The sequence below is a fragment of the Dipodomys merriami genome, unplaced genomic scaffold, assembly GCF_024711535.1.
Source record: "Dipodomys merriami isolate MVZ:Mamm:240054 unplaced genomic scaffold, mDipMer1.0.p SCAF_458, whole genome shotgun sequence".
NCBI classification, from domain to species: domain Eukaryota; kingdom Metazoa; phylum Chordata; class Mammalia; order Rodentia; family Heteromyidae; genus Dipodomys; species Dipodomys merriami.
The window spans coordinates 24,145-48,166 of NW_027206022.1; the positions used below are offsets into that span (position 1 = coordinate 24,145).

The 24,022-nt window shown below is 56.3% G+C and overlaps 1 protein-coding gene across 1 annotated transcript in view; it reads right to left on the reverse strand.

Moving 5' to 3' along the window:
- Positions 1-20,501, reverse strand: part of LOC138808592 (E3 ubiquitin-protein ligase NEURL1B) — a 36,331-nt gene extending 15,830 nt beyond the window's left edge. Inside the window, exons 1-2 of the mRNA XM_069994886.1 lie at positions 20,363-20,501; positions 2,349-2,906 (exon numbers count right to left, since the gene is read on the reverse strand). Coding sequence (XP_069850987.1) covers positions 2,349-2,906; positions 20,363-20,393 — 589 coding nt within the window. The 5' untranslated portion in view covers positions 20,394-20,501. The remainder of the gene's footprint in view (positions 1-2,348; positions 2,907-20,362) is intronic.
- Between the last annotated feature and the right edge of the window lie 3,521 nt (positions 20,502-24,022).

Genomic DNA, 24,022 nt, shown 5'->3' on the forward strand with positions numbered 1-24,022 from the left:
ATGAACCAGCAAAAAGTGGAAGTAGAGCTGTGGCTCAAATAAGAGTGTTACTAGTCTTGAGTGAAAAAGTGAAGGGACAGTGCCCTGGCCCTAAAGACCAGGACTGGCACAGGGCGTGAGCGTGTGCGTGCATGTGTGTGCGTGTGCACACATACACACACACACACAATGTCCAAGAAACCCTCCATCTTGGAGCATCCAATCTGCACAGTCTGACCTGCATGAGCCTAGGATCCACACACCTATTAGCTATTTTTCAATGTGCTCGGCCCTGTGTGGCACCCCATTTTATAATAGCCTCTTTTAACCCTGCCACAAATCCTGTGATTGGGAGCTAGGGTGAACTCATTTTATAGATGAAAAAAAAAAAATCGAAGGCACCGAGAGGTTCTGTCACCTGGCTAAAACCACACAGCAATTGGCAAGTGAAAAGCCAGGTCTCTAGAGAAAGGTCTTGGTGTCTCCCAAGCCCTCAATGGCGCTGAGCCATGAGGAAGTTTTTCTTTGGGGGGCATGGGGGCAAAGAGAGCTTGGCCCTGGGAATCTTCTCTTAGGGCTGAAGGGCAAGGAGCCCAAGCCAGGCTTTTCCCTCAAGATCCAGAGCCAAGAAATCAGAAATGGTCTTAACATTCACAAACACAAACCATGGGGTCCATGATGGAATATTACTCAGCAACGAAAAAGGAACAAACTGTAAGGTCCATTCCTGGACGACGAACAGACCTCGCCCAGTACCTGCGTTACCTAGGCAACTGGGATACCTGGAAGAGGTCACGTCCGCATCTGCTGAGGTCACATCCTAACCTGATGTGGCCACACCTTTCTCCCACCTGATCCCACTTCCCTTTACCTGGACACACCCTTCCCCGCCCCCTACCCTATATAAGGCCTAAACCGCCGCCAGACCGCCCTCTTTTTTTCCTTTGCCAGCCGCGTGGAGTGCCAACCTTGCCTGGTCCCAGCAGGCCTACTGAATAAACCCCTTACCTGAATACCACGTGCGTGGTGCAGTTTCAGTTCTTACTCGGTCACCTCTTTTTAAAAACCTAACACAAACTACCGAAAAAGACACGGCAAGTGCATGGATGAGTCTCACCACGGTTAAGTGGAGGTACGGCCATGCACAGGTGCGCATACCCCTGGCAGGATTCTCCTTGCACGTTCAGTGACAGGTAAAACCAGCTTATGGCCAAAGATGAGAACGGCCTGTGTTGCGTGCCTGTTGTATCTGTATGATCTTAGTTATGCAGGAGGTGGAGATCTGAGGTTGGCCCCATTCCCCCATCTCCAGGGCGCACAGGGACCCCATCTGTCCCTTCCCGATCGGCCCAGTGTGCCTCTCCCCACGGCGGTGGCGCGGCGCGCGCAAGACCCAATCTTCCCCTCGCTGGGGCACAGGGGACCGGATCTGCCCCCTCCTGGGGACCCATGTCACCGGATCTGCCCCCTCCCGGGGCGCACAGGACCCGATCTGCCCCTCCCCAGGATGCACACGACTCCATCACCCTATGTGCCGGTCTCCAGGGCGCACAGGGCCCGATCTGCCCCTCCTCGGGGCGGGTGGGATCCGATCTGCCCCTTCCCCGGTGCACAGGACCTAATCTGCACCCCCCCCTTCCTCCCAACCCGGTGCACAGGGCCCGATCTGCCCCTCCCCGGGGCGCACAGGACTCAATCTGCACCCCCTTCTCCCAAACCAGTGCACAGGGCCCGATCTGCCCCTCCCCGGGGTGGATGGGACCCGATCCAGCGCGCACAGGCCCCCCCTCATCGCCCCCGGAGCCCCTCCCCGGGGTGGATGGGACCCGATCCCGACACGCAAGGCCACCCATCACCCCCGGAGCCCCTCCCCGGGGCGGATGGGACCCGATCCAGCGCGCACAGGCCCCCGATCGTCCCCCGGAGCCCCTCCCCGGGGTGGATGGGACCCGATGCGGCCCCGCACAGGCCCCCGATCGCCCCCGGAGCCCCTCCCCGGGGCGGATGGGACCCGATGCGGACGCGCACAGGCCCCCCTATCGCCCCCGGGAGCCCTTCCCCGGGGCGGATGGGACCCGATCCGGACGCGCACAGGCCCCCGATCGCCCCCCGGAGCCCCTCCCCGGGGTGGATGGGACCCGATGCGGCCCTGCACAGGCCCCCGATCGCCCCCGGAGCGGATGGGACCCGATGCGGCCCCGCACAGGCCCCCGATCGCCCCCGGAGCCCCTCCCCGGGGCGGATGGGACCCGATCCAGCGCGCACAGGCCCCCGATCGCCCCCCGGAGCCCCTCCCCGGGGCGGATGGGACCCGATCCAGCGCGCACAGGCCCCCCGATCGCTCCCCGGGGCGCAGGGCCGCGGCCTACCGAGCAGCTGCACCTCGTCGGTGATGCCGTAGACGTCGATGAGCGCCCAGAGCGGGCCGCCCACGGCCACGCCGCAGTGGAAGAGCACCGGCTCGCCGTCGTTGACGCGGTAGAAGACGCGGCCGTGCCGGTCGGCCCAGTAGGCCAGCACGGTGTCGCGCAGCGCCAGGCTCTCGGGCAGCGCCTTGGCCCAGTAGCCGGGCCGGGTGACCAGGTCCGGGCAGGCGTACTTGGGGATGTCCTGCGCGCTCATGAGCGAGGGGTCGTGCGCCGTGAAGCCGAAGCGCAGCGCGCCGCTCCAGCCGGGACGCACGGCCACCAGGCGCAGCCGCACCTGCTCGTACAGCCGGATCGGCCGCTGCGTGAACGTCACCCCGTTGCAGAAGCTGTTGCGCCGCGTGGCTCGCCGCGAGTGGCCGTCCAGGCGCACGTTCTTGCCCTTGGCCTGCGCGTGGAAGCGCGGGGCTTCGCCCAGCACCGGGTGCCGCTGCGGCTGCTGCTCGAAGCCCGGGCCGCAGCACGGACGGGGGGTCAGGAGGCGCGTCGGGGGGCTGGAGTCTGTGGAGAGACGACAGCGAGAGGTCAGGGGGGTCCCCCCCCACCCCAAGAAACAATCCAGCATCCACACACCAAGCTTTTCTCTTCCGGTCACTTTGTGCTCTTCGGCTGGTGCTCTACCACTTGGGCCACGGCTCCACTCCAGGCCATTTAAATTTTTGCTCATTAATTGGACATCAGAGTCAAGCCGGGCCCTGGGTGGCTCAGGTCTGTCATCCCAGCTACTCAAGAGGCTGAGATCTGGGGACCCCAGTTCGAAGACAGCCCGGACAGGAAAGTCCGTGAGATTCGTATCTCCAATGAACCAGCAAACTTGAGACCAAAGTGGAGGTGTGGCTCAAGTGGGAGAGCGCCAGCCTTGAGTGAAGAAGCTAAGGAACCATGTCCTGAGGCCTGGATTTGAAGCCTCAGGGCCGGTGCGCATGCACACGCACACACACACACACACACACACACACACACACCCCTCAGATTCGTTTGCTGAGCCTGGCTTCAAACCGCAATCCTCCTATCTCAGCCTCCCGAGCAGCTAGAATTACAGGGGTGAGCCACCAGCGCCCGCCTCACAATTCTTCTTCTTACTGAAAATGCCATCTTCATCAGAAACCAGTTTATCAAGGATAACCTGTAGAAGCTTCCATGCTACAGCCAAGGGCAGATTCCAGATTCCCCCCCCCCCCCATCTCCTTGTCACAGACCACTCTGTGTACCCATGTCTCAGGTTATGCAAACTGAGGCTTCACTTGGTGTATGTGTGTGTGTGTGAATGCCATGCGTGCACACTGTTCCTCTCTCCATAGCCAGCACTAGTGAGTTTATCAACGCAGTTCTGAGGTTCCCACGACTTCTGCATCTCCATTGGAGCTCTCCACATCTAGAAGCTTCCTTCTAGGGCAACAAGGACCCCTGGATTCTTGGGGAGGAGGGTGTTGGTGGAGGGGTGTGTGGCTGCTGTTCTCTGGGTCATGTTTGCTTTCCTTTTCCCTCCCTCCCTCCCTCCCTCCCTTCCTTTTTTGGCCAGTCCTGGGGTTTGAACTCAGGGCCTGGACTCTGTCCCTGAGCTTCTTCTGTCCCTGAGCTTCTTTTGCTACCACTTGAGCCACAGCACCACTTCTGCCTTTTTCTGTGTATGTGGCACTGAAGATTCGAACCCAGGGCTTCATGCACGCGAGGCAAGCCACCTTCTCTGCCCTGGGTCATGCTTTCTCTTGGGGGGGGGGGTCTCTCAGATGAGCCAGGGGACCCTGTTTTGTGGCTCTTGCTGGTTGGGCGTGGTAGGTTTGGTTCCCTGGCCAGTCCAGTGCCAGGTGATCACGTGGACAAAACGCTTAAATAGCATCACACAGTGTAACTGGTCACTAACAATCTGGTGCTGTTATTCGCTGAGGGTCCAAAACACAGCCAGGCCAGGCCTCTGGGACTCCCCTCCCCTCCCCCAGCTGGAAACACAGGTCTTGGGCACCAGATGACTTTTCCAGAACCTCCCCGCTCCCCTCCGGGTGTTCATGTCTATGGAAAGGTCGGAGCAGTGGACATAGCTGGGAGAGAGCGAGGAGAGGGGTGACACTGTCCAAAAAGAAACGCGCTGGTTCCCTGGCCTGTGTCATGGAAACCCCGCTGTACATCACCTTTAGCCCAACAGTAAAAAATTCACAAAAAACAGTGACACAAACGGAATAAAGTGACTTGATCACAGGTAACTGGACGTGCGGGTGTCACGGAGGGGGAGGGCGTGGAGCTCACGCCTGTAATCCCAGCCACCCAGGAGGGGCGCCTCCTGGTCGCGAGCCCCTCTCCTCACCCCTGCCCGTTCTGGGGAGGTGTGGTGGGAGCTGGGGGGGCTTCACTGCCCACATCCGGGCTGCTAGAGCGCCTGAGCCCATTGTCATCGCAAGTTCCACCCCAGGACGGGGTGTGTACGTGTGTCAAGCACCCCATGGGAATGACAGACGCCTCCCCTTCCTTGCAGGGAATGGGGGCCACTGTGGGAGGGGGTCACCCTTCCTGTGACAGGCACTGGGGGCCTTGGGCACGGCAGGGATGGAGGGGACGGGCTGAGTAAACCCAGAGCCGCGCAGGAGTTCCGTCTGGGCATGCAAGCCACGCCCCCGGAAGACAAACCACGCACACAAGCCACACCCCTGGGAGAAAAGCCACGCCCCAGAAGACAAGCCACGCCTCGGAAGACAAGCCACACCCCTGGGAGACAAGCCACGCCCCAGAAGACAAGCCACGCCCCGGAAGACAAGCCACTCAGACAAGCCACGCCCCCTGGAGACAAGCCACACCCCTGGGAGACAAGTTACGCCCCAGAAGACAAGCCACGCCTTGGAAGACAAGCCACGCCCCTGGGAGACAAGCCACACCCCTGGGAGAAAAGCCACGCCCCAGAAGACAAGCCACGCCCCGGAAGACAAGCCACTCAGACAAGCCACGCCCCCGGGAGACAAGCCACACCCCTGGGAGACAAGCTACGCCCCAGAAGACAAGCCACGCCCCCAGAAGACAAACCACTCAGACAAGCCACGCCCCCGGGAGACAAGCCACTCCGAGACAAGCCACACCCCTGGGAGACAAGCCACGCCCCAGATGACAAGCCACGCCCCAGAAGACAAACCACTCAGAGACAAGCCATGCCCCTGGGAGACAAGCCACGCCCGATAGACAAGCCACACCCCCAGAAAGACCAACCACTCAGATGGACAAGCCACGCCCCCACAGAAAAGCCACGCCCACAGGAGACAAGCCACGCCCCGGCAAACCACGCCCCGACAGGCAAGCTCTGCCTCCAGAAAACAAACCACACCTCAGACAGAGCCACGCCCCCGGCGCACAAGCCACACCCCCACAGGCAAGCCACGCCCTCTCCTCCCAGGATCCTTTAAGAGGGCTTTTCCATCTCTGAGGAAGGCAATTTATGGGTGGAGGGGCCCAGAGACGCTCTTTAACTTCATCAGGAAGCTCTGGGCCCTTGGAAGGTAAATTGTAACCCCTTGCACGACACGTGAAGTTCAGAAAACCTAATAATAATAATAATAATAATAACAACCCCAGAAGACACTGACCCACAAGACACAAAGCATCTCAAAGATCAAAGCCCCGCCAGGCGCTGGCGGCTCACACCTGGCATCCTAGCTTCTCAGGAGGCTGAGATCTGAGGATCTGGGTTCAAAGCCAACCCTGGGGTGGGAAAGCTGTGAGACTTTATCCTCAAAGAAGTACCAAAAAGCCAGAAGTGGAGTTGTGGCTCCAGTAGTAGAGTGCCAGCCTTGAGCACAAACGCTTAGGGACAGTGCCCAAGCCTTGCTTTCAAGCCTCCACCAGGATTGCTACTAAAGAAAATAAATAAAGAACAAGCCAGGTTTCCACAGTGGAAAAAGACCTCCGGGGACCTCAATCATTTAGTCACTTAACAAACATCCGATCGCTGAGCAAAAATTAAGTGTGTAAATGCTGGTCCAGCCAGCCAGGTGTAGACTTTGCAGCTCAGGGAGATTCTGGCTTCTAAGCCAGGGTGAGCTGGGTTTCTTTGCTGTTGTCAGTCGTGGGGCTTGAACTCTGGGCCTGGGTGCTGTCCCTCAGCTCTTCAGCTGAAGGCGAGCACTCTACCACTTGAGCCACAGTGCCACTTCTGGCTTTTTCGGAGTTGTTTATTGGAGACAAGAGTCTCATGGACTTTCCTGACTGGGCTGGCTTTGAATCATGATCCTCAGATCTCAGCCTCCTGAGTAGCTAGGATGACAGGTGGGAGCCACCAGCATCTGATTCTCTGGTCATCTCTACACATCAGACACAGCCCAATCTTTTGGGGGCGGGGGGAACCTCAGGTCCACCACAGTGAGCACACAGGGGCTGGCCAGGGGCTGGGGTGGACCCTGCTAGAGAGGAATTCCAGAAGGCAAGAACCCCCTAAGTGAACTCCTATGTCCAAGCTGTGGGCAGGGGCGGCTGGGGCAGTGGGTGAAGGCTGGTATGTCTGCAGCGTCACCAGAAGTGATGGCTTCTTCTGCTGCCCATAGGCCAAGGTCTCTGCCTCTAGCGTGGCCTCCAGGAAACATTAAACAGGCCCAGAGATCAAAGCCTCAGCTCCAAAGTACCACATAATTACCATTTTGTGTGTGTGTGTGTGTGTGTGTGTGTGTGTGTGTGTGTGTGTGTGTGTACTCGAACTTGAACTCAGAGCCTGAGTGCTGTCTCTTAGCTTTTTAATTTATTCTGGCTCAAGGCTGATGTTCTACCACTTGAACCATACTCTTACTTCTGGCTGTTTTGGTGGTCTGTTGGAGAGAAGAGTCTCAAGAGATGTTCCTGCCTGGATTGGCTCCAAATGAGGATCCTCAGATCTCAGCCTCCCGAGTCGCTGGGATTCCAGGCGTCTGCATCATGACTTGTATCTTCCCTTCTGGTTAAAGGTGGCACCCCTATCTCTCTCTGTTGGTCTCCTTAGCCAGATTGTGGGTGCATGGTGGGTGGGCTGTAGACAGATACCTGCTTACTCTAAGGGGAAGTTTCCTGCAAAATTGGCTGTAGGAAACTGTGGTGAAATTGACATACTTGTTTAATCTCCATTCGATGATTTGATTTCCATCAGGAAGTCAGGGTTGGGGGTGGTGGTGGTGGATAAGCGATTATTTCTCCCAGCTGTGGGCTGCTAGAGTCCTGGTGGAAGATGCTGGAAGATCAAAGATCAGCTAGTGATTCTGGCCTGTCATCCTAGCTACTCAGGAGGCTGAGATCTGAGGATCGAGATTCAAAGTCAGCTCAGGCAGAAAAGTCGGTGAGATTCTGATCTCCAAGGAAACACCGGAAAACCAGAAGTGGCGCTGTGGCTCAAGTGGTAGAGCACTCGCCTTGAGCTGAAGAGCTGAGGGACAGCGCCCAGGCCCAGAGTTCAAGCCCCATGCCTGTGGGGGTGGGGATGGGGGTGGGTGGGGAGATTTACTGCGGGGAGAGAGGTGTGCCAGTGACCCTGGCTTCTGCCAGCAGCTTTTCCTCTGTATCCAAGGACAGAGACCTATTTTTAAGCCATTTTCTAACAGATGGGTACTGTGCCCTCCCCATCTCTTCCTTTGATCTGAAAAGGGCTGGAAAAAGTGACATTTCCTGCCAGGTGTGCAGGGCCACCATCCATGGCGGTGGCTCTGGTCTGCAGCCCGTGGGGGGAAGGGTCTGGCCTCTCTCCCCCACCCCTCCCCCCAATAGCCCCAGGCTACCACCTGCTGGCGTCTGGCAGAGTTCTGGGTGTGCTGGAGGCCTAGAATTTCAGCTTTGGGATGGGGGTGGGGTTTAGACTCGGGGATCACCCTCTAGGGTTGGTTTCTTGGATAAGTGAGGACCTTGGCTTTCCCCAGACAGCGGCTGGGACTTTGGGTCAAGGTGAGGGGGTGCAGGAACAGCTTGCTCAGGGCGCTGAAGGCAGAACACAGACACACTTGGGCTCCATGCGCATAGCCCTGCGCTCCATTTCGGGGTGTCCAGGACCCTTAACTCCACCATCCTTGAATTGTAGACTCTGAGTGGGGAACTTCTGCTTCCAGACAGAGCCCAAGGCCCAAATCAAACCAGGCCTACTGACCAGAGGTGATAACAGTGTGTGTGTGTGTGTGTGTGTGTGTGTGTGTGTGTGTGTGGTGCATTACACATGTAGAGTGTGTCTGGTGGTCTTGGGTGTGTTTCAGTGTGTCCTGCATGCATGTTCCCCTTTGCTTTGCAAACAACCCCCTGGAGTGCATGGGGTTGGGAGGTCGCCCTCTGCTGGCAGGGGGAGGGAATACAGGAAGCTGCAGCCTTTAGGGCCCTGATGGGGGCAGGGGTTGCATTACCAAGGGTCTTAAGGGCTAGGCAGCGGAGGTTAAAGCCCCCTAGCAGGCTCGGGAGACGGCCGAAGGGTTTGGAGCTGAGATTCACCCCTCTGAAAAGTGTGTGTGTGTGTGTGTGTGTGTGTGTGTGTGTGTGTGTGTATGTGCCAGTCCTGGGGTTTGAACTCAGGGCTTGGGTTCTGTCCCTGAGCTTCTTTTACTCAAGGCTAGTGCTCTACCACTTGAGCCATAGCGCCACTTTGGGCTTTTTCTGTGTATGTGGTACTGAGGAATCGAACCTGGGGCTTCGTGCATGCTAGGCAAGTACTCTACCCCTGAGCCACCTTCCCAGCCCTGTTTCACACTTTTGTCTCAGAGGAGGGAATTTTGGGGAATCTTAGACCCCTGGATCCCTTCTTACAGGGTATAGAACAGGGGTACGTGTGTGTGTGTGGGGGCTGCTTTTGCTCCAAAGCAGAACTTTTGCCCCCTCGTTCCCCCCAGTACTCAGCTGGGTGGTTTCTGGCAGGCTCGAACTGCAAGTGGAGAGCTAGGTAAATTCAAGTAGTAGTAGAAGCTAGTTTCCAGCAAGGAAGATTCTGGAAGGAAGGCTGTGGTTGGGGGTGGGGTGGGTAGACCCTGACCATCCTGTTTGGAACTGTGAACAAACTCTACTTTGGGGGGGGCCCTTGGGGATGGATAGAAAGCAAAGCAGGTGCCTGGTCACTGCTGTTTTTGGGGGGACTTGAACCCATAATAGCGGTTCTGAGATGTCAGGAAAGCTGCTCAAGATCACACAGCCAGGAAGTGTTGGTGCTGGCACGGAAGGTCAAGGGTGAGAGCAGAAGATGCCACAGCTGCCCCAGACACAGTAAACAACAACAATAATAAGACAACAACAACAACAACAAGACAAACAGAGGCGGGGGCCCAGCACACAGTAGGTCTGCTAAAGTCCTACTGTGTGCAGCTCTGAAGCCCCGGGGATGATTCTGGATCGTCTCTATCTGACACAGCTTGCTCTCTTCTCCCCATCCATGTATTTTTTTTTTTTTTTTGGTTGGTGGTGGGGCTTGAACTCTGGGCCTGGGCGCTGTCCCTGAGCTCTTCAGCTCAAGGCTGGCGCTCTACCCCTTGAGCCACAGCGCCACTTCTGGTTTTCTGGTGGTTTACTGGAGATCAGAGTCTCATGGGCTTTCCTGCCTGGGCTGGCTTTGAACTGCGATCCTCAGAGCTCAGCCTCCTGAGTAGCTGAGGTTAGGGTGTGAGCCACCAGTGTCTGCTGGCCTTTCTATTCTTTATCGTCACTGGGACCCATTGCACAGAGGGGGACATCAGGCTCCAAGCCAGGATGGGCCGGCCAAGGTCACCCCTGTCAATCATTTGGACACCAGTTTTAACGCATGCCTCCCACCCCTGTCAATCATCTGGGTTCCAAGTCCTAAGACCCGCCTCCCACCCCTGTCAATCATCTGGACACCAGTTTTAACGCATGCCTCCAACCCCTGTCAATCATCTGGGTTCCAAGTCCTAAGACCCGCCTCCCACCCCTGTCAATCATCTGGGTTCCAAGTCCTAAGGCCCAACTCCCACCCCTGTCAATCATCTGGGTTCCAAGTCCTAATGCCTGCCTTTCCCCCTGTCAATCATCTGGGCTCCAGTCCTGAGGCCCACCTCTCAGCCTTGTCAATCATCTGGGTTCCAGTCCTAAGTCCCGCCTCTCAGTCCTGTCAATCATCTGGGCAACAGTCCTAAGGCCCGCCTAACACTCCTGTCAATTACCTCAGCAGTTCAGATTTTCCTCACTTAGTAAATGGTAGTGGTCACTCCTTGCTGGCCTCTGACTTTTCACACATCTGTTTATTCACCATCAGGACCCCATCAAGGACAGAGGTACCATGAGAAAACAGAGGCTTAGAGAGGGAAACAGGCTTGCCAAAGCATCACACAGCTTAGAGATGGTGGAACTGAGATTCGAACCCAGGACCGCCTCCCACACCAGTCAGGGATCTGGTCTGTAATTCCTGTGAGACCTTGCATTAGGGGCCGTTTGGAGATGACCTGAAACCCTGATTCCTTCAAGGCAGCAGTCTGATGTCAGATGGCGTAGGTATGTCGTCATACGGGCTCTGTGACAAACACATGGAAATTTGCCTTCCCAAACAGCCTGCTTAGGAGACAGGTTGGGGGGGGGGCGGGGGCGCTTGTGGGAAGTTGGGGATGTCCGGCCAGCTCATCAATTCAATCCATCATGCTGGGGTGAGCAGAAGCAGCAATGCGGCCTTCCTGTGGTCTAGACAGCTTGTGATCGTCTCTGAAGTAGCTGTGGGTGCTGTGCCCCAAGTCTACGCAGCAGAAACCCTCCACCGCACACCCCCAATCGATCACTCATTACAGAATGCTCCCCTGATTGCCACAGAAGAGGATGGAGGCCGAGGCAGAGTCCCTAGGAGTTAAGGAAGAGACTGAATAGGGGTGCACTGGGTGTCTGTCACCCATGGTAAGGCGGGGGCTCTCTTCCTGGCCCTGCTCTGGAATCAAAAGGGCTCGAGGCTGGGAGATCAGGAGGAAGGAAGGGGCTGGGGACAGAGGCCTCAGTGTGCCTCAGTGTCCCCATCTGTCCCCTGGGCTATGTCGCTCAGTTGTGTGTAGGAGTTTGGAGGAACGCCGTAGGGAATTTCTCCCTGCAGACACTGGGGTTCGTAAGGCTCCTTTGAGGACAGTTCATCCAGAAGTCTGCCCAGTGGCCTCCATACCCCGGCTCCCACAGCCTCTGCGCCGGATTTCTCCACGTGACGCCCCCCCCCCCTGTGCTCCCCCTCTGTTTTCCCCATGATCTTGCAAGGTGGGTGCTGTGGACTCTGCTCCCCTAGGGGTGTTGGTAAGGCTGGAGATCAGACCTCCAGGGATATTGGGTGGGGTCCCCCGTGGGGACCTCCACAAGCAGCCTGGAGAGTCTCACCCCTGCCATGCCTTAGGATGGGATGAGGGGGCCACAGCCAGCACACCCCCTTTCCTTCTCCTGTGCTCGGAGACCAAAAATGAATCTGGTGGGGCGCCGGGGGCTCACGCCTGTCATCCTAGCTACTCAGGAGGATGAGATCTGAGGATCGAGGTTCAAAGCCAGCCTGGGCAGACAAATCCATGAGATGCTGATCTCTAATTAACGAGAAAAAGGCTGGACATGGAGGGATGGCTCAAGTAGTAGAGCATTAGCCTCGTGTTAAACAAACAACCCCCTCCCCCCCAAGAAGCCCTCAAGACTTGAGGTACTGAATTTAAGCCCCAGGACTGGGCACAAATAAAGCAAAAGAATCTTCCAGGCATCCATGACACATGTCTAACATCCTGGTTCTTCAGTCCTGGCTGAGATCTGAGGATCACTGTTCAAAGCCAGTCTAGGGCAGGAAAATCCTTGAGACTTTGATCTCCCATGAACCATCCAAAAGCCGGAAGTAGAGCTATGGCTCAAGTGGTAAAGTGCCCAGACTTGGAATGATAAAGCCAAATAAAAGCACGAGTCCCTGAGTTCAAACCTCACATACCGGCATCTCACCTGACAACCCCTTTCTATTAATGGGGATCTAATCCTGCACTCTGCAGGAGGTGCTGGGTGCTTGGTTACTGGGTGCTTAGTTGCTAGGTGCTGGGTTGCTGGGTGAATTCACAATCCAAACCCACAGTCATGTGGGAATGAACATCACCCCGCCGCTCAAGGCAGAAGGGGAAACTGAGGCTGAGAGTTCAAGTCATTCCTTGGGCTGATAAGAACCCCCCCCCCCCCCCATGCAGGTTTAAGCCAGTGGATCCAGGGTGGAAATGAAGATACAGAACAGGGCTCGGAGTCTGAGTCCCAGATTTAAGACACTGGGGAGGGGAGGGTGGAGATCTTGGGTGGGTGAAGCTGATAAAAAGCCCTAGCGTGGGACACGCATGGGCACGTGGCCATTTGGGGGCAGGCCACCCGGAGGGACTCCAGCATGGCTTTGAACTTGAAACCACAGGACCCAGCTGCTGGGATTCTATTTTAAGCCTTTGGAAAGAAAGCACGACTAAATACAGAAAGCCTTTTGGTCCCCAAAGGGCTGAGCATTGAACTACCTTGGTGGGGAACCCATCTGCACAAACAGAGCCTGGCTCAACCCCTCCATCTCCATGTCCATGGGCCCCCCACCACCACTGACCCCCCAAAACCCCACAACTCTATGTCACGTCCTTCTCTGGGACCTCTTGAATCTAGCATCCCTCTGTCTTGAACAGCTTTTTAATTTTCTCCTTTCTGGGTCTGTCTCTTCCAGGAAGACCTGCACCCCTGCACCCCCCCACCCCGGATTTTCCTCTCTGCCATTCCTGGTGACTGCTGTGTCCTGAGTACAGGGCTGTGGCCCTTGGATTGGTTCAGAGCTGGGCCTGGAGATCTGGTCAACCTGGCCCGTGGGTGCTGGTGGTGGCTCACTCCTGTTGTCCCAGCTCCTCAAGAGGCTGAGGTCTGAGAATCTCATGGTTCAAAGCCAGCCCGGGCTGACAAGTCAGTGTAACTCTTGTGTCTAATGAACTACCACGAAGCTGGAAGTGGAGCTGCGGCTCTGTGAAAAAGCCTAGGGACAGCGCCCAGGCTCTGAGTTCAAGCCCTAATACTGGCATGAAACAAACATACTAAATCAGAAATCTCCCCAGAAATCAGGGTGACCGGGGAGTGGCCCCAGGAACCCCTCAAAACCTGTGCATGTGAAAAGGAGCCTCCAAGTGTCTCCTGTCCTTCGGGCTCAGCCATTGGCTGCCTGGGACAGTCATGTCTGTGTTACTGGGACATCAGGGGCGGGACTAGAACTGTGTTGCTATAGCAACAATTAAACATGGCGGCCCCCTCCTGGGCATTGGGTCAAACTCTCTTAGCTTCTGTCCACTCAATTCTCACAGGGCAGTGCTCACTGAGAGTGCACAATCCACACCAACACACACACGTGTGCACACACACACATACCACGCTTGTGCAGCTATAGTTGTGAAGCAATAATCTTGCTTTCTTAGCACACTCTCCCTCCCTCTCTCCCTTTCTTTTTTCCTTCCTTCCTTCTTTCCTTCCATCCTTTCCTTCCCTCCCTCCCATCCTTCCTTCCCTCCCTCCTTCCTTCCTTCTCTCCCTCCCTCCCTTCCTTTCTTCCATTTTCCCTGCCTCCCCTCCTTTTTTCCTCCCTTCCCTCCTTCTTCCCTCCATCCCTTCTTTCCCTCCTTTTATCCTCTCCCCTTTCTTTCCTTCCTTCCCTCGTTCTTTCCCTCGCTCCCTCCCTTCTCCATTCCCTGCACTTGAACTCAGGGCTTCAAACTCCCTCAGCTTGCTTGCTCAAAAGCTGGTGCTCTACCACTTGAATTACATCTCCAGCCCAGTCTTTCTTGCTGGTTAATTGAAAATTTAAAAAAAAAAAAGCCTCAGACTTATCTGCCTGGGCTGACTTTGAGCTTAGGGAGGAGCCGGGATTACAGGTGTGAGGCACTGGCCCGCCCTTTTTCAGTTGTATTTGGTGATCGAGATTTGAAAGCAGAACCGCAGAACACAGGACCCACTTCGGTGATGCAGATGGGGGCCAGGGTGTTGGGTGTTCCCCCATCTCCCCTCTGTTTCCTGGCAGTGTTGCTTGGCGTTTGGGGCCTGTTCTGAGAGCAAGCGCTATGTTCGGAGGCAAGCTGGCTGCTGATCGCCCTTAGACTGACCCATTTAGATCATGCCTGCCATCCAGGAGGTATGGGTGGCCATTGGGGACTGAGCCCCAGAGGAGGGCTAAGGAGAAGATGACGCTCAGGGGTACAGGGCAGACACCCCACTGAACTATCCTCTAGAGATCACCTCTTCCAGGAAGCCTTCCTTAAGTTCCACAGCAGACCAAATCCAGAGAGACAGAATCTGAAGTGACAACAAAGGGAGACAGCAGAGACCCCAGCTTCTCCTGGTCCCAGACTTCTCCACTGTCCCCGCACACTGGACAGACCCGTCCCAGGGCTGAGGAAAATGGGGTGCAGGGACACCCCCTCAGGTAGCAGTTGTCTGGTTAGCGCAGGCCCAACAAAGCCAGGGCCTTGTCCAGGGCCGCAGCCACAGGGTCTCTGTGAGAGGTGTCCAGGGCAGGTACAAGTGTACCCCCTCCCCGCTTTTTATGGTCAGTTGTGGGGCTTGAACTCTGGGCCTGGGCGCTGTCCCTCAGCTCTTCAGCTCAAGGCGAGCGCTCTACCACTTGAGCCACAGCACCACTTCCGGTTTTCTGGTGGTTTATTGGAGATAAAAGAGTCTCATGGTCTTTCCTGCCCAGGCTGGCTTTGAACCATGATCCTCAGATCTCAGCCTCCTGAGTAGCTAGGATGACAGGTGGGAGTCACTGGGGCCCGGCTACACCTCCTTTTTGAATGGTGCTGACAGATCCTTCAGATCAAGAAATGGGGCGCTACCTGTAGCCCAAGCATGCTTCTGACCTTGTCTGAGCTTGTTTGCTGGAAGATTTGGAAAGACATGGCCCCTTTAAATCAGGAGTGCAAAACATCAAGTCCTTATAAGGCTTATGAAATCATTTGACAGATAACTGTACAAATATATATGCTCTATTTGCAGGGGGAGGGGGAGATGCTAGGACTTGAACTCAAGGCCTGGGCACGGTCCCTGAGCTTTTTTCCCCCTCAGCGTTAGCCTTCTACCCCTACTTGAGCCACAGCACTACTTCTGGCTTTGGGGGCGGTTCAGTAGAAATAAAGAGGCTCATGGACTTTCCTGCCCAGGCTGGCTTTGAACCACGATCCTCCAGATCTTCAGCCTCCTGAGCGAGGAGGACAGGCGTGGGGCCATGGATGTTTTTCCCAAGCTGCTTGGGATCGATCTATCTGTCTGCCTGTATTGATCATTTTGTACAGTCCCAGCACAATGTATAAATATCCCAAGAGCCCCCCCATTTGACTAAAGGTTCTGCACCCCCTCCCCTATAAAAGGCTTGCTCTGAGCTGGCAAAGGCGGCGGCGTGGAATCCGGCTGGGCACACAGCTGAGGCTGGCACTGGATCTGCACCAGGAGCTCCAGGACTCAGGTGTCACTGAGCCAACGCTGACAAGCCGTTGGCTGGGCCAACTTAATGATTAAACCCAACCTGCCCGTTTGAATTTTTGCCTTTTAGCCAATCAGCGGCGGCAGACAGCCGCAGAGGCGCCAAAGGAAAGAACTGGTGATGGGAGAGGAAAGGGAACAACTTTCCCTGGGCTCATCCCCCCCCCCCTCTTCCAGGCTTCGTATCCCCTTTTAGGAGGAGAGGGAGGGAGGGAGGGGGACCATGTAGTATTACAAACCACACAGATCTTGTTCAACACTCGACACCCCACTCCCACCACCCTACACGCCCTGCCACCTTCTCGATCACGTGCAAGAGTTGGGGGTGTCTTTAGCTCTGGGTGTCTCTGCGTATTGTGGCTGGCAAGAGGAGTTTCTGCAGTCACCCCCAGCCCTGAGCTCAATATGCAAATGAGGTGCTTGGTTGCTAAGGGACTCCCCTAGCAACAGTCACAGGGACTCGCTCCCCCTCCCTTTTTAAAAAAGTATTTCCTGATGATAAACCCTAGCCTAATCACATGTTAGGTGGGATACCTAATAAATGTTAATAAATAAATTCAGCGTCCCCTGAATGGGCCGGGAAGCTACCGCTTCTACCGGACTTTGGAATTAAGCAAACATTTAGATTTCAATCCAGGCTTTTATCAACTAGATGATTGGCAAGGTCGATCAGGGTGGTGGTTTGGGGGGGGGACACACAAGACATTTGCCCATCTCCAAACCTTGATGTGTCACCTGGAAAATGGGACGAGGATTCTTTTATGGTTTTGTTTTTGGCAGTCATGGGACTTGAACTCTGGGCCTGGGCGCTGTCCCTGAGCTCTTCAGCTCAAGGTGAGCGCTCTACCGCTTGAGCCACAGCGCCACTTCCAGTTTTCTAGTGGTTTACTGGAGATAAGAGTCTCACGGACTTTCCTGCCCGGGCTGGCTTTGAACTGTGATCCTCAGATCTCAGCCTCCTGAGTAGCTAGGATGACAGGCGTGAGCCACTGTGCCCAGCTGGGGACGATGATTCTCATGATTCGAGATAGGAGAATTCAATGCCTTGATGCATTCGGTTAATGAATCTAATCGATGGATTTAATTGTCTATGGAGTACACACCACGCCTCTTCTCCCTCTCTCTCCCCACCCCTTCGCCTTGCTTTTGAGTCTTCATGTACAGCAGTGACACAGATCAGGTAGAGAAACACTTACCTGGGGAGACAAGACAATGGCTAGCTGGCCACATGGATGGACAGACAGCGATCCTGCAGATATCCACACTAAGCAGATGCATAGGAGTGTATGTAGTGCAGGGGGTGGGGAAGGAAGGGGCCCTGTTTTGGAGCAGAGAGAACTGACAGGTGGAGGTCTGGGCTGGTGGAATGTTCCAGGCAGAGGGAGCAGAAAGTACAGGAGGGCTTTAAGGAGGAGAAGCGGGTACTGGGTGTGCCAATGGAGGCGCATATGTGGGGCGGGGCGGCTGGCATTGGATCCAGGTGCTTTTGCAAAATGCCAGCTCTCTATTTCCAGTCTTGTAGCATGGATCCCCACGCATGTGTCTGTTCCGGCGAGCGAAGGTACAAGGAGAGGAAGAGACCGGAGCCATGTGGAGCGCGAAGGCAGCGTTTTTGAACGCCACATGCGGGCTTTGATCTCCTGCCAGGCCGCAGGCTCTGTGAAGGGCGACCTGGCATCTAAAGATGTGATCAAGGCTTTGGGGAGCCGGGGGTTTGTTCTCGGCGGTCTCAGGGAAGTGGTGTGGACAGAGACATCCAGGACCCTGGGTAGGGGTGTGTGTGCAGGGTGGGGGGCGGGGAGGGTGGGGAGGGGTGGCTGTGGGAAGAGCTTTCTGAACCGGATTTTTTTTGAAAGCCAGACTAGACAAGAAAGAAATTATTCACCCCCCCCCGCCCCCCAACCAGTGTGTGAGGAGATTCAATAAACAGCAGTGTCTAAGAAATCAGTAACAATGCGATCCAGGGATGATACACAGCCCTTCCTCACACTCAATACACGTGTCCAGCCACGCAGGATCTACACTTACACTAGACATATGTGCCTAGCCTCGAACCCAGCACCAAGCCCAGGGAATTCCATCCACAGTGACAAGACCTAGTGGCATGCATACTGTGTGTATCTCCAGCCCCGTGCAGTTGCCTGACCGTGTCTGACTCTTTCCTGGGTCCAAGGCTGAGCAGAATGACCTTAATTAATTAATTAACTAATTCATGTTAACTAGAATAGCACAAGCATTTCTTTTCTTTTTTCTTTTCTGGCCAGTCCTGGGGCTTGAACTCAGGGCCTGAGCGCTGTTCCTGAGCTTCTTTTGCTCAAGGCTAGCACTCTACCACTTGAGCCACAGCATCACTTCTGCCTTTTTCTGTGTCTGTGGTACTGAGGAATCGAACCCAGGGCTTCATGCATGCTAGGCCAGCACTCTATCCCTGAGCCACCTTCCCAGCCCAGCATAAGCCTTGCTTCAGGAAGAATATGAATAAACAGGCTGGGTACCAATGGCTCCCACCTGTCATCCTAGCTGCTCAGGAGGCTGAGGATCTGGGGATGGCGGTTCGAAGCCAGTCTGGGCAGGAAAGTTCTCTCAGACTCTGAGCTCCAATGAATCAAGCAATGTTTGAACTGTGAAGCTGTGATTGGCTCTAGTGGCAGAGTGCCAGCCTTGAGTGAAAAGGCTAAAGTACAGAGCTCCAGGCCCTGAGTTCAAGCCCCAACCAGCACACACACACACACACACACACACACACACACACACACACACAGAGAAGGATGGGCAAAGGAGCGTCTGCTTAACATGATTCGAGGCTCAGAGACCACCTGCCATCTTTTCCTCCACCTGGAGCCCCTCTAATGGGGGTGGCTGGGTCTCCCCACCTCTTTCCCCCCCTACCCTAGTCTGCCATGCACACAGGAAAGCAGAGGCTAGACTGTAGGAACAGATCCGGAGACTGAAGTTACTTCTGCTGCTAGCCCGCAGGTGACTGCACCAGGCACATGTCCTAAAGTTGCCAAGAGGTTTATCAGGCAGAAGTTGTTTCCCTGTCCATGAGCTACGGCCTGGGGGACCCTAGAGTTCAGTATGGTAATCAATCTCTTTGGGGAAGGGGGAGAGGGGTTGTATGGGTGTGTGCCCCAGTACTGGATTTTTTTTTTTGTTTTGTTTTTGGTCACGGGCCTGAACTCTGGGCCTGGGCGCTGTCCCTCAGCTCTTCAAGGCAAGCGCTCTACCACTTGAGCCACCTTCCAAGCCCTCTAGTACTGGATTTGAACTCAAGACCTGGGTGCTGTCCCTTACCCTTTTCACCCAAGGCTGGCTCTCTACCACTTGAGCCACAGCTCCACTTCCTGCTTTTATTTTTCCTGGTCAATTGGTGAGAAGAGTCTCACAGACTTTCTTACTGGGGCTGGCTTTGAACTAGCCTCCTGAGTAGCTAGGATGACAGGCATGAGCTACCACTGCCCAGGACATTTGTAATGGGAGATTTCTTTTTTTTTGATAACTGCATGATAGAGCATGGGGGTGAAGAGAGAAGGTGCAGCAAGGGGTGTCCATCCAATGAGAGGTGGGTGCTTAGTCACCTGTCCAAGAACCCTCAGAATACATTCGACCCGAAGCGGAGCTAGATTTCTTCTTCATGGAGCTAAGCCTTTGTAACACACAGACACACACAGACACACACACACACTCACACTCACCTTTATTTATTTATTTTGCACAAAGGATTTTGTAAAAATGACCCGCCTCACACCAAAATATTTTATAAACGGCTCGTGGGCTTGGGAGAGGGTGGGTGGATGGATGGACGGACCGACGGACGGACAGACAGGGCCACAGCCACCCTGTCCCACTGTGGCCTGCGTGACCTTGCCTGAGTCACTTCCCCCTCTAAGCTGCGATTTCCACCGTCCATCTGGACGCATCTCCATGGTGGGGCCTGGCTGCACAGGCGCTCACCCTGGGGTGCGCTGGGGGGGGGTCCCCAGGAGCCTGTGGGTGGGGGGGACCCACACCAGTTCAGGCCTCCTCTGCCCCCCATCACCCCTTTCCCTTGCCCCATCCATGTCCCCATGTGGATCCCAGAAATTCCAGCCTAGGGGGCGATGCGGAGACTCGGATGGTGCTGGGGGGGTGGTGGGGGAGCCCCCGCCGCCGGGGGGGGGACCCCGAGGGGACCAAGTGCGGGCAGCACGTGCACGGGAAGTGGGGACCCCCCCCCGCACCCCTTCCTCCCTCCCGGGCAGCTCGCGGCCGTCGGAAGCTGGGGTGACCGAGGCTCCCCCCTCCCCCCCAAACGCGCGCACCCCGCGTCGCCCCGGTTCGCCCCGGGCTGGAACAATGGCGGGGGGGGGCGCGTCGCCCCCGCGGCGGTTCGGTGCACCGGGCCCCGGCCGGGCGACCGAGGATGGGGGTCCCCAAGGTAACGGGGACGCGGCGCCCGCCCGCCGGGCCCCGGGGAGGCGCGGGAGACCCCGCGCCCGGCGCGCCCCGGGGGTCGTGCTGGCGCCCCGGGTGGGGGGCCCCGGTGGACGGGCGGAGCCGGCGCCCCCCCCCTCCCGCAGGGGCGCCCCGCGTACCTGGCGAGGTCCGGTGCACGGTGTTGCCCATCGCGGCTGCGGTGCGAGATGGGCGCCGCGCGCCCGGTGGCTAATCCCGGGGCGGGCAGTCGCCGGGGGCCCGGGCCGGGGCGGGGGCGGGGGTCGCGCTCCGGGGCATCGTCGCCGCACCCGCGAGCCGGCGGCGGAGGCAGCTGGGCGCGCGGGAGGGCGGCGGCGGCGGCGGCGGCGGCGGCGGCGGCGGGTGGAGGGGGCGGAGCCACCGGCCCGGGCTCGCAGGCCCCGCCCCGGCCCCGCCCCCACCGCTGGGCCCCTCCAGGCCACGCCCCCGACCACGCCCTCAGGCCCCGTCCCCGCCAGGGCCCCCAGGCTCCGCCCTAAGCCACGCCCCAGGCCCCGTCCCCCGCCACGGCTCCCCCAGGCCACGCCTCCACGCCCTCCCTACTAAGGTGCTATTGGCCACGCCCACCGAGACCACGCCCCCACGCATTGCTACACCCAATCAGGCAGGGGCGGGCCGCCGCGGCCGCCGCGTCTTTTGAAAGTTTGCGCCCGGCTGTCGGCGGGCCCGGCCCGGCCCGGCCTCTGCCCTGGCCGCTCCCGCGCCCCGGGCCCGGCGCCCGGAGCCCGAAGGCGCGCGCGGGGGCAGCTGGGTGCCAGGCTCCTCGGGGCCTGCTCGGCCATTCCCTCCCGCCTGTGATCTCCGTGGGAGCTGGGCCTCGGGGTGCCCGGGGTGGGGGGCGTTGCGTCCCCCTGTGGGGTGCGGGGTGGGGGGGGCACGCACCTTGCAGGGTCGCCCCGGCTGCATGATTTGGGCGCTGTCTGTCATCCCAGCTGCTGGGAAGGGAGGCTGAGCTCTGAGGATCGGTGTTCGAAGCCAGCCCCGGCAGGAAAGCTTCTAACCGGCAAAAAGCCGGAAATGGAGCTGTGGCTCAAGTGGCAGAGCCCTGGCCTTGAGCAGAGAAGGTCAAGGACAGTTCGTAGGCCCTGAGTGTAAGTCCCAGGACCAGCACACACAAATCCATCGGGTGCTGTGTGTGTGTGGGGGGGTGTTGGGGGGGGCTGGCCACATTGGGGGGAGGGAGAGAGAGAGAGACAGAGAGAGAGAGACAGAGAGACAGAGAGACAGAGAGCAAGCTCATATTCCCATGTTCATTAATTCAGGCACTAGTTAATTCAGGAATGGCAGGCAATTAAGAGTAGAATACAGGAAGTGGAGGTGTGGCTCAAATGGTAGAGTGCCAGACCAGAGTGGAAAACTAAGGGATGGCACCCAGGCTCTGAGTTCAAGCCCCAGTACCAACACACACACACACACACACACACACACACACACAGACTCTTAGCTGGTATCAGTGGCTCACGCCTGTCATCCTAGCTACCCAGGAGGCTGAGATCGGAGGATCCAGTTCAAAGCCAGCCGGGGAGGAGGCAGGAAAAGTCTGTGAGATTCTTATTCCAGTGAACTGTCTAAAAGCCTGAAGTGGAGATGTGGTTCAAAGGGTAGAGTGCTAGCCTTGAGCAATAAAACTAAGAAACAGCACCTAGGCACTGAGTTCAAGCTCCAGGACTAGCACCCCCCCCCAAAAAAAAAGAATCCAAACATATGATACAGTGATTAAATCTAGAAAGAAGATAAAACAAGATTGAAACAGTGATCATGTGAAGAAGATGGAAAGTGCTGGAAAACGGCAGGCAGTGTTAATAGGCATTCACTCACCCACTTTACTGAGCCCCTTTCCTGTGTGTGTGTGGGGGGGTACCCAGGCCACATTTAGGGGAGTAAAGCTTGCTGGCCTGTACCCTAAAACATTGAGGCCTAGGAGGTACAATGACTGGTCCAAGAAGACCCAATTCCACACCAATTTGTGTGTGTGTGTGTGTGTCTTACATTTCCTTGCTTTTAGTCTTTCTGAAATATGATCACCTGCCCTTCACACATAGGGGAGACTGAGGTGCTCAGAATGAAAGCTAGGCACCCAAGAGAGACCTCCCACTGGACTGGTAAGGGCAAAGTCTGGCTTGGAGCTAGGCAAATAAAGAGAGTGTATCAAGAATCAGCCTTGCCTATTTTTCCCTGGTGCCCTTCCGTGTACTGGCATCTCAGAGGCTTTTTTCAAGGTCACAGCAAGGTCACAGCTCTGGTGCCCAGAGCTGACCCCTCCCCCCTCCTCCTCCTCCTCAGACTCTTAGGTGACCTTGGGTTTGGTTTACTGATCTCTGGGATTATAATTATTTAACTTTTAACCCCGTGGCTCTGGTTGGGCACCTTGGGGTTCTGTGTACATTGAACACATGGAATGGAGACAGAAATCAGCACGGTCACGAAAGGAGACAGGCTCAGATAAGCAGAATCCATATGACTTTGTAATGAAGACTCAAGGATGTGTGTGTGTGTGTGTGTGTGTGTGCGCGTGCACACACACACCAATATTAGGGCTTAAATTTAGAGCCTAGGTATTACTGTCCTGTAGCTTTTTCTGCTCAAGGCTGGCGCTCTACCACTTGAGCCAGGCTTCCACTTTTGGCTTTTTGGTGGTTCACTGGAGAGAAGAGTCTCACAGACTTCCTTGCCCAGGCTGACTGAACTATGATCCTCAGATCTCAGCCTCCCCAGTCGCTGCTCTTAGGTGCTCTTTTACTTGGTTCCCTCCCACCATGTCTGGGATGGTTGATTGCCCCTCCTTTGCCCCCTGCCCCTGTTAGGATCTGCAGAGTCTCGTGGGTAGGGGGGCCTTTTTCACCAATAAGCCTCACAAGGACTGGATAGTGGGGAGGGCCCGGCTTATCTGAGGCATGCATTGGCAGGCCCTACCTTGGTACTAATGTCAGTCAAGCATAGCTGAGCTGAGGGAGTGGAGTATGTCCACTATAGGAACCTGCCTGAACTTGGGTGCGTCTTCCAACAGGTCCATCCAAGACTCAGAAGCTGAGATTGCAGGCTACACGTAGAGCCCCAAGCTGGGTTTCCAGATACTATTGCTGCAAACCCTGCTGCTAAAACATGCATTTTGAAACCTGGGCTGCTGAGAGAGAGCCAGAGAGACAGAGACAGAGATAGAGACAAAAGACAGAGACAGAGAGACAGAAAGAGAGGGAGGAGGGGGAAAGAAAGGGGGAGGAGAAGAGGGAGAGGGAGAGGGAGGAAGGGAATCTGAGACTTCCCAAAGCTAAGAGGTCACCTTCAGATGAAACTCCCTAGCTACTCAGGAGTCTAAGATCTGAGGATTATGGTTCAAAGCCAGCCTTCTCAGGAAAGTCCCCATGAGACTCTTGTCACCAATGAACCACTCAAACACTGGAAGTGGTGCTGTGGCTCAAAGTGATAGAGTTCTAGCCTTGAACACACAGAGGATCAGGGACAGTGCCCAAGTTCTGAGTTCAAGACCCACAACCGATCCCCTCCGCCACCAAAAAATAAAGCCAACTGAGGGCCAGAGGCCCAGAGTTCTAGCCCCAGTACTGGCACAATTAAAACAAAAAAAAATAAAGAAAGTCCTTGCTGGGCACAAGTGGCTGTGGGGCAAGTTGTAGAGTGTTAGTCGTGAACAACAACAAACAAACAGATGAGAGTATGAGGTACTGAGTTCAAGCTTCCAAACTGGCACACGCACGTACGTGCGCACGTGCACACACACACACACACACACACTCACACACACACACAGATGATCTGCACTT